We start from the raw sequence: 10492 nt of genomic DNA, 5'->3' as shown, positions 1-10492 counted from the left end.
AAGAAAGTGTACGTGAGAGATGTCGAATTCGAGTTCTTTCACCTATACTAAAAATATATATATACACACACATACTTACGGTGTATTTGTTTGGATTGAAAATATTTTCTGGAAATCATTTTCAACAATTTCCGGTGTTTGGTTGCTTTAGAGTTGGTGAAAATACTTTCCATAGCAAAAAATTTTCCTAAGGTCAGTGTAAAATAACTTCCCTAAACGAGCTAATAAAGTTGGTTTTCGGATGATTGTGATTGAAACTCTCAACAAAAGAACATTACTTTCAAAGAAGATGAAAGATTCAAAAGCTCGTCAGGAAATTTACTAGTGAACTTACTTATGATTCTATTTTCGGCAACTTTTTCCGAGCAATTTTAAATACAATTTTCTCTGTCCAGACAACTTTAAGATCTTTTTCTTTCTTCATTCGAATCGTTTTTGTTTCTCCTTTTCTTCTGGAACTCCAATATCTTTGTGTCAAATTGCCTTGACCTTTATATGAAAATTGGATTTGGAGTTTATGGATCATATTCTAGCGATCGGTGAGATCACATTTTCCTCACCTCCCAATCAAGGAATTCTCCTAAGTCGACTATGGATCTGCTACTCGATCTCAGGTGGTAAGAAGATGGATTTCCACGGGTTAAGGGTTTGTCAGCTTGAGGTGGCTATGTAGTAGTTGGCAAAGAACAGTGGTGGTGGTAATTAGTCATAACCGTTTTGAGGGTAGGAACAAAGCTGCAAAATTGCAACCAAACACCAGAAAATTATGAAAACGCAAATCTTTTCCTAGAAAATAATTTCAAGTGAAAATATTTTCATCATGAAAATGCTTTACATCGAAACAAACGGAGCCTTAAAATCGTTCTCTGACATTCATTAATCACATAAGCATCACCTCTTGTTCCCACATTTTGGCACGGCCTTTTGTTTCTAGTTCTTCCCTTGCCTTTCTAAGCAGATATTGATTTCATTGATCCCCGCTCGTCTACATCGTAGGCAAACGATTCGTGAGCTATAGAAAATTTCCACCAGCTGGTACAGGCAAGCAGCAGTTCCATCTTTAATCATTTTAACTTGTTCCTTTTCTGGCTGAAAGTTGTTCGGTCTTTACCAACCCTTTGGTGTTTACAAAGAATCTACTTCTTTGATGAATACTACAATGCCAGAATTCGTTGACTTGAGTTTATCCAATTGTAGGACAAAAGGGAAAAGAAATCATCCCATGGTTTGCGTCGAAACTAGGAGCTGGCATAATTACATTGAAGATGATCCAAATGCAGCGCTACATATTGCCTCTGTAACTACTACTTACAAGCAAAACCGGAAAGACCTTGGGATGATATAACAAACCAGTCTCCAATATTTGCATTAACAAGAACGAAAATATCTGGTTACAAGGATCTTTAGGCACAAACTTTCTGATTCGGGAATCTTGCATCTCCATCCAATCTTGGGTATCATCTTTTCCGACGACTAGGCGACCTTGACCTTGATCTTGACCTTCTCCCCCTAAAATTGCAAAAGATCAATTCATATGCTACAAAAATTCACGACTTCAAGATAGATGTTCTTTCACCTTAGTTGCAGATGGATGGTTATATTCAAATAATTGAAACTTTAATTAGATATGTCCAACAACATACCTGGAACTCTCAAGAGAAGAGTAAGGAGAATGCCTGCGCTGAGAGTGCTTGCTATGAGGAGACCGCGAAACTTGTCTATAAATGAAACATTGCATACTAATAGAGTTAAAATATAACTTTTGAACACGATTTCTCGGCCTTTAACACATTATGCTTTAAATGATAGGCCTGTTCGCAAACTTATTGTGGTCCTGAAAAATAATTGTTTCAATATTTGCCAAAAAGCACTCAAGGTCAAGGAGTTAAGCTACAAGCTTTATTAAAGCAAAACCATCATCTGGACGAGTTTCACTCACAGTGCCTCCTAAACAAATAATCATAGCCAATATGATACCTCATTCTTCTGATGATAGCAAGCTTTAGAGAATTGAATGTCAAATGTCAAACAAATAGTATCACAAAGATTTTAAGAGAGAAATTAGTTTCTTCTCAACCATATTTATCAAGAATCACAGGCAAAAGCCTCAGCAAGTTCCAAAGCACGTTCCGAAAAGAGAAGCTACATAAAATAGTCATTCTTGACTTATTGCAATAATCAACATTTGCAAAATGCACAAGCAAATGGGTAAATTTAAAAAAGGAAAACAAGACGCCTCTTTCACATGCTCTACAGAAAGCCAACAGGCCAAGAAACCTATTTCTGGTGTGACATAAAGATCACTGAATCCCGAAGACACAGTCTATGCGACATCACTGATCCTTTCCAACCCTTAACCTGTAGAGGTTAAAGAAATATTGCAAACCAGAACACAATTACCAAACAGCTCCTGGCTTGCACAAAGTAGACGAGAAATAACAGCAAATCACTAACAATGCTGTTTATGTAATCAGCATCTGAACTGTAAATTGCGTGCTCTCAATATTACCAGTTGCTTAGTTTTTTTTTTTTTTTTTTTTGTGGTGAGGGGTGAGGGGAGAGAAGAAATCAAATTATTTCAGGCAGGATTTGAAAATTTATCTACATCCAGCATTAGTAAGTTAGTACATTAAGAGTATTTCCATCTTGAGTCATATTCCCATGTGATTCATATATCTGATTATACGCTCTTGTATCTATGTCAAGTTATCCAGCAGTCAGCCTGAAGCAAAATCTGTTCTATGCAGATTAATACCTGATTGTTATCAATTACAGTTGTCAAAGAATAGAAGATGGGTAATACAATGAACTAATCAATCAATTATTAATAGACAAAATCAGATGAGGAAAAGAATCAGCAACAGAAAAAACAAACTAAATATACCCATAAATAGTAATAATACACCTCACATAAGGTGACAGAAACTTCAGAAGTTTGCGGAAAGCCATAGGCAATTCATACAGAAAAACACAAGAAACAAGAAAGCCCATATTGCTCATACAATAACTTATGCTTTTAATTCTTCTTAAAACTTGGACAATATTTGGAAACAAATAAGAGAACCTACAAGCATAAGAGCATGAAGCATAATATTCTTAAAGCCAACTGTCAGAAAAAGGCACTACAAGTAAGTTATATTAACAAGGGCCTTTAAATACAGCACTTCACGTATCATATACAGCTTCACAATTTTGCATGTTAAAGTCAATTCAACCCTTTTCTTTGGAGTATTAATCCTAAACAGCACTCATGGTCTTGCATGAAAAAAAAGAGAGACCACAACAGTAAGAATAACAAGAGTGTTCCCAGATTATTGGGAGACTAAGATAAATACCTTTTCCTCGACCTGACAGGAGATGGCGATTTACGTCTCCTTGAGTGCATCTTTCTGCAGGCCAAAAGAAAATATAAGCAATTCTTTTGTCCTTCAGATGATAAGTTGAATGAAAAATAAAAATGATCAACAACTATTGAACTGAAATACGAACTTTTTAGAATTATCTGATGATACATCACTTGAATCATAAGCATGGCCAACAACCAATCCACCTCTGTTGTCTCGATCCCTACCAGTGATGGAAGGCGAATGGTGTCTCTTATGTCTGCTAGATTCATTTGAGTTTCTACGACTAGATTTTTCTCTTCTATCATCCTCAGTTCTTTCCCTTTTCCTATCATTTTCTTCTTTACCACTTGATCTTCTGTCTGCATGCCTCTCCTTCTTACCCTCCTTGTCATAATCAGGAGAGGCCCTTTTTCTTGAATCAGTATCCTTTGCTTTTTCTGAAGGTTTAACAACTCTTTCTTTTAAACCATTTTGATCATCCCTCCTTTCCTTTTTCAAGTGCCTCTGATCACGCCTACTATTTGTTCCCTCTTTCTCATATGCACTCTCCTTGTCAATTTCTAACTCTCTGACAATTTTCCCAACCGCATTTCTTTCTTGTTCACATCTATCATTTTTATCTAACTTGTCTCTAGTTTCTTCACCCGAAGAATCACCCATCAGTGACCTTTTGGAGCTGTCATTTTCAACGATGTTTTCACTTTGACCAGCTACCTTTGCAGCTAGTGTGTTCATAATCTTAGAAGCAATGACACCATCCAGCACTTCACGCTCAGCCACTGAATCGGATAGTTTCGCTGCCTCTGCATCCTTTAATCCAAAAAATGCAGCATTATGATTTACTGTGGTAGCATTTTGACTATTACTACTGAGATCAGAATCTGAATTGCCACGCTCTTTATTTTCTTCCTGTGAACCACCATTATGAAGCGCATCTGTGCCTTTCGATAACTTGCTTGATGTTGACTGATGCTTCACACTATCTTCCTTTATACTTTGTTTACCAAAACTCTCAGTTTCATTGTCCTCATCATCTGAGGCATAACTAGCAAGACCGAGCAAATCCCCACCAGAGACAGAACTAGACTTTTCACCAGCATCATAATAATTAGTATCCTTAGTTTTCAATGGTTGGAGAACATTCGACGGGGCTCTGGAAGTTGCAATGATTGGTCTAGAAGTCTGTGCTTTATCATCCTGATTGGAAACACCATCCTCAACTAAAAAAAATAGAAATAATAATCTGAGTAAGCATGGACAGAAATCCAATTAATACTTTGGATACAATCAAGGTAAAAATGCAATAGGAAAGGAAAAAGATACAGGAAACTCAAAAAAAGGATTTGTGTGTGTGTGTGTCTGTGCATAATTTATGCACAAAAACCACCTTCAACCGTGGGATCATCTTCATTAAGAACTTTCGTAGCAATTTCATCAAAAAGTTCATCAGTAACCTATCAAGATAACACACAGTCAAAACCTGAGTGAATAAGAACAAAAACTTATCAGTTATTCCAAGTGCAACCTTTAAAAGAACTTCAGTCAAAACGCGTTTTATCTCCTGATTTATTGCGGCAGTTCTTGCTGCTTCCACATCGTCCTAAACAACAATAGGCACCATATCAGTACAACAATGACCCACGAAGAATAAAGAAACTATGACATGAAACAGAAAATTGTTATTTTACAAAGGGGCTAAGGAAGGAGGGGAAAGAAGTCATCAGCCCAGAAGCATGCCTGAAAATACTTAAATTATAGGGGAAGTTGTAGGTACTTATCCATAGCTACTCTATCAAGCTATTGAACAAACTAAATATTTTCTACAAGAAAGATGCAAACTAAAGCTAAATTATCAAAACAGTAAACCATCAACATGCTCTTCAGAGATCGGAAAGAGCCAGTTAAAGCAAGGCACACTTTGAAATCTTAAATCACTTCAAGATTTTAAAAACAAAAACAAAAAATAAAAATACTTCAAAATGAATGTTTTCTTCGATCGATTGATAGAAATATTCCAGACCCTTTCCTAAATGTGTCATCAAATTTTTCCAAAGTTCAAAGTTGACTTGTTTGATGTTTTATTCAGAAAGATTCAAAAGGTAATCTTTTCCACAGCCCAGAGTAACAAGAATTGAAGGAGGAAAAACGTTCAACAGTGAGAATATTCCCCTTTTTCATGACTAGCTGTATATATTAAAAATGATACATTAAAAAAAATCAGATAACCTCGTCATCATCCTCATCCTCAGTTGACCTAGGAGAGTCTATGCTTTTGCTATCCCCCTGATCACCCTTTCCATAAGATTTATCCACAGCTTCATCTTCAATTGATTCAATATCCTCTTTTGGAAGCTCTACAGCCGAACTCACAATTGCAGGTTTCTTCTTTATTATTTCCTCTCGAAGCCAGTTGGGCACTGAAGCCTGAAAATATCAAAAAATGCAAGTCTATATGCAATGATCTGACTGTAAAAACCATATTTAGATGCTTATACAGGTAAGTACCTTTTTAGGGCGCTCAGAAACAATGGAAGGCCCAAAAGCATCAGCAGAAAAAGTTGTCCCAGGATGCATATCAGGCCCTGCTCCAATTCCAAAGGGAGCAGTAACAGATGACACTGTTGGCTGGAAGCTTGGTCCGAGCATCCTTCCAAATATTGGTGCAGAATGCCCAGAAGCTGGAGGAGGTACTGGCACCGAAGGGTCAACCTACCAATATAAAAACGCCATTAAGAGAGCTGAATATTATTGCAAGATAAACATAATAAGCAGGATAAGAACAACCACCTGAGGTCCTGATGGGAGTACTGCAGGAACTGAAGGATAAACCACTGCTGGCTCGGTTGGAGGGACAAAATTATAGTCTAGAGCATTGGTTGCAACAGTGTCTATGACTCTTGTGGGGTCCCCTGATTAGAAAAGATAACAATCAGCAAGCACGCAAAACATCAGGCATTTCCACCTTGGACAACCTAGAGAACTTGGGATGCCTGAAAAAAAAACCTTACACAAACTTGGAGAATCAAAGAGCTAAATACTTCCGTCTTTAATTTCCTTGAACCGTGCATATACTAGTCTACCTTATGTCTTAAGCAGTTATACCATTGGCTACCAAGAAACTGCAAATTGAGAGTTCAATTTTCAATTTTCTTCACTTGTTTTTCGCTCCTTCAATCGCTTATCATTCACACCACTTTTCTTTACCATTTTCAATCCGTTGCACCATCAAAGAACAATATGATCAAAAGTTATATGCTTCAATGAACCATGGAAGTCTAGGAGAAAATGTATCCCGTATAATTAAAGAAGATTGATGTCCATGTAAGTCATAAACTAAAAACTCAAATAAAGAAATGAAGATTGTCAGAAGCATTATGCATGTATGCTACTAGTAAAGCCAACACACATAGAAGCAATTCTCAAATTAGAAGCTTCATGTGCAAAAGCAGTGTGTTAATTGTTCTTTTACCTGCAATAGAAGAATAACTAGAAGGTACCTCCTGCTGATGGACCGATGGACTTATAGAAGAATCTCGTCCAGGAAACACAGCAGCCGAATCTCCAGTTCCATCTTGAAAAGCATATGGTAACTGCTGAGGCTGCTGGTTGTCTGATGCAGCTTTAGCAGCTGCCCATGCCCGGGCCTTGGCAGCCCAAACTTCTTCATTTGTATGAGCTACAATTTGAGAAATACAATGTATCACATCATATCATTATGACAGGTAAACTGCAGGCCAAAACAGCCAAGCATTTCATTTATTACTTTTATTTGAAAGGGAAGAGGAATTATGACATCTTTGTTGAATTCAGATTAATACGGCAATTAAGAGCCACAGGATCCAAAAATCACCCTTAAATCTAGTACAATTCAAGCTTCATTAAAAATTTTAAACTGGCAATGTACATCAGAACCAACAACTTTTCTACAGTAGCTAAATAAAAAGTGAAGGAGCCTCGCCTAGCATGTCCAACACCAACATGGCAAGTATAAAATAAATAGACCATGCAGACAAACATGTTTTCATCTTTTTCAGTCAATTGTTAACAGACAAGTTAAACGGGATAATGTGACAAAAGACCAGAGGCAAGAAGCCAATCAATATGAAAATAAATAACAGATGTTTGCTTACCTTGATACTCCCAACTTTGATGATGACCCCAATTAGCAGTCCCCCACTCCTACAAGCACATAGAACATTGTAATAGATGTATAATCTATAACACCTGTAATATAATTCACCAAAACTACATAATAGTAGATGGATTATATAATCCAGTAACTAAAAATGAATAGCAACAATCCACAACTACAGCAAGCCAAGCTCTCTGTCCACCTAATGGTCTTTTGCTTACAAAAGTAAAGCTCTAAAAAGAAAAGGCACCATTGCATTTTCCTTGCATGCAAATGTATCAGAACAAACTGTACTTTCCCTCAATGGATATTAAATTCATTTTACTGGCTACAGAACAGTATAGACCGAAATCCCTCAAATTCTAGAAGAAATTTCAAATTCCATTTAAGAACCACTCAATATGAGGAACAGAAAAATGCTAGCATTGAAAACTATCAAGTACTTGATTTTACGATAAAAAAGGAATTCAATTTTAAAGAGGCAACCACATGGAGTACAGTTGAACAAGAAAGGTGCATAATATCATTTCCTTTATGATTCTAAATTTTAAAATTACAACAACAACAATAACAATAACTTTTAACTTCAACAACAACAACAACAACAATACTAATAATAACAATAATGATGATGATGACGATGATAGTGGTGGTGGTGATGATGCTATGACTAGATTCACATGTTTTCCCTCATTTGGGAAAAGAAAGGAAACCAATGCCCTTTCTTATACTGTTATACACATCTTAAGCCAATCCCTAGTTTATATGGAGAATTTGAATGCAGGAAAACCTTGGCAAAATAGGAACTCATATTAGCTGATTTCCATCTTTTACTTATTTGTGAACCATGTTCAAATTCTTCCAAATCATCCTCATTTTCTTTTTCTCACAGAAACTTTTCTAATCACATTGTTATCCTTTATCACTTAATGCTGCCACTTCCTCCGAACCACCACGAAGGTATATTTGCTCATATAAGTTCCTCCTTCACCCATTCTAAGCTCCTGTATAACAACTAAATGGAAAAATCAATCAACTAAGTGGAATAATCTCATTTTCCCCCCTTTTTACACCAACTGCCTGATAAACGTAATGAATCTAGCCTGCTTCCAACTTCTGAACTTGTTAATCACAGAAATGGAGAGAGTGTAGCGCATGAATTTGGTCATAAGCCAAAAGACATTACTAGTGCTCCATTTCCTGTGTTCAGATTAAAAATAACCGAGATGATTATTTATCACACTTTAATCCCCTTATATATTTACTCATCCTCCGTACAATGAATCAACAAAAGAAAAATACAGCTACGGCTAAAACAACACACACCCCACCTGTCAAAGATTGGGGAAAAAGAAAAGAAATGTAAAGCTATACATTATGGATTGAAGGAATACCTGATTGACCTGGGAATACGACTGGGGAATCTGAGGCGGTGGAACATGCGGCCGAGGCGGAAGAGAAGCATGCGGATGAGGAACCGGAGGAGGGTATTGGTTGACTGGAAGCGGATGTGGCGTAGGATAAGGAGGAGGGGGAGCCAAATGCTCGGAATGTGGTGGTGGCGGCGGTGGTGGCCACTGCTGATGCGGCGGCGGGACATGAGAAGGAGGAGGAGGAAGTGGTGGTTGTGGCGGAGGAGTAGAGTGCTGGTACTGAAATTGAGTCGAGTACCAAGGGTTAGGTGGAGGAACCGGCAATCTCTGCGCTTGGTGGTGGGGTTGGTGATGGTGGTAGGGATCTGCTGCCATCGACGGCGGCGGTTGCGGAGGTCTCATATACCCATGAGGCTGCTGAAAATCCATTCCTAATATTTCGATTTCTGTTCTTTTAGGGTTTAGGGCTTTTAAGGCTTCGATTAATCGTAAAAGAGATGATAAAGAAGAAAATTAACAATATATTACTATAAAAAATACGATTTCAATTCAAGGGATTTGGCGAAGAGAGAAGAAGAAGAAGACGAAGCACTTTCCCCCATGTAGCATAGAGGACATTTTGCTTCTTTTTTTAAACCTACGCAGCAGCTGAATTTAGCAGTAATTATTAGTAATTAGTAGCATCACGAATGTAGTAGTATGAAATGAAGATTTTTTGGGGCATTTATATAAATTAAATTACTTAGTTGGATTTGGAAGAAATTATAAACCGCCCCCCAATTTGAAGAAAATTGTCGGAAATCTCTCTTTTAACACTTGTCCACATTCTAAACCGCTCCTCCTCGTCGTTTGAGGTTTCAGTTTACGGCTTTGGATATTTACATGATTTGACTCTTCAAATGTAATCAAAGCCAAAGGGTGATGAAACCCTCCAGATTTGTAAAATTCTGTATTATGTCTGGAGGTGTCAAAATGGGTGACTTGGGCGGATTTGGGTTGGGTAAAATGGGTAATGGGTATAAGTGAGTCAACTCATTTATACCCATTTAATTAGATGGGTAAGTCAAAAAATGAATTGGGTAACTCCATTATCCATTTATAACTCATTTATTTTAACTTTTTGCAAACTCATTTAAATTCATTTTTGCAAACTAAATTATCAATTTATACCACTCTTTGAACCCATCATTAGTTTTAAATATTTACTTATAATGTTCAATAAACTTAATTACCAATTTTTTTCATTTATACTCTATGTCACAAAATTACCTATTATTTAATAATTGAATAATACGAATATAAAAATTTGAATTAAGTAATATAAAAATTAATATAAAAACTTAATCCAAAAATTTTGAACCCCTAACATTTTTTTCATATATAAATTTAAAATTTTATTTTATAAAGATAAGAAAATAGGCTAAAATTTATCATAAATTGGTAATGCTAAAAAATGAGCAAGTTAACAAACTAAGAAAAAATAAAATAATAAGATAAAACCAACAAATAATAATAATAATAATAATAATGTTAACATCATGACAAAATGAAAATTTTGAAAAAAAAAAAGATAGGGGAAAAGAAGAGACTTGGGGGGAAGAGAATTTTAAATGGGTTAATTGGGTTACCCAATAATACCC

At 36.4% G+C, this 10492-nt stretch overlaps 1 protein-coding gene across 3 annotated transcripts; it reads right to left on the bottom strand.

Annotated features, from left to right (window-relative positions):
• Window positions 1-1226: 1226 nt before the first annotated feature.
• On the bottom strand, window positions 1227-9545 carry LOC113716273 (uncharacterized). Of its 3 annotated transcripts, none has more exons than XR_011822960.1 (12): window positions 8874-9544; window positions 7478-7526; window positions 6817-7023; window positions 6135-6256; window positions 5853-6056; window positions 5574-5771; window positions 4873-4947; window positions 4735-4801; window positions 3490-4567; window positions 3336-3389; window positions 1644-2358; window positions 1227-1509 (listed from the first exon to the last, which is right to left on the bottom strand). XR_011822960.1 is itself a non-coding variant. In XM_072070512.1 (12 exons), exons 1-12 carry the CDS (start codon window positions 9279-9281, stop codon window positions 1458-1460), a joined length of 2589 nt encoding a protein of 862 aa, XP_071926613.1. In that variant the 5' UTR covers window positions 9282-9545; the 3' UTR covers window positions 1227-1457. The 3 variants fall into 3 exon arrangements, 2 of the variants coding, with proteins under 2 accessions (XP_071926613.1, XP_071926614.1); XM_072070512.1 differs by having other exon boundaries at window positions 1644-1718; window positions 8874-9545; XM_072070513.1 differs by having other exon boundaries at window positions 1227-2358.
• Between the last annotated feature and the right edge of the window lie 947 nt (window positions 9546-10492).

The sequence above is a fragment of the Coffea arabica genome, chromosome 11c (assembly GCF_036785885.1).
Source record: "Coffea arabica cultivar ET-39 chromosome 11c, Coffea Arabica ET-39 HiFi, whole genome shotgun sequence".
Classification (NCBI taxonomy): Eukaryota; Viridiplantae; Streptophyta; class Magnoliopsida; order Gentianales; family Rubiaceae; genus Coffea; species Coffea arabica.
This window is presented reverse-complemented; position numbering and strand designations above follow the sequence as displayed.

Excerpts from the sequence above, each read along its gene's own strand:
- LOC113716273 (XM_072070512.1), bottom strand. The coding sequence starts at position 9,281 with ATGGATTTTCAGCAGCCTCATGGGTATATGAGACCTCCGCAACCGCCG. Across the intron at positions 4,802-4,872 it reads TGACTGAAGTTCTTTTAAAG|GTTACTGATGAACTTTTTGA; the intron begins GTTGCACTTGGA and ends TTATCTTGATAG. Across the intron at positions 1,510-1,643 it reads TCTTCTCTTGAGAGTTCCAG|GGGGAGAAGGTCAAGATCAA; the intron begins GTATGTTGTTGG and ends TTGCAATTTTAG.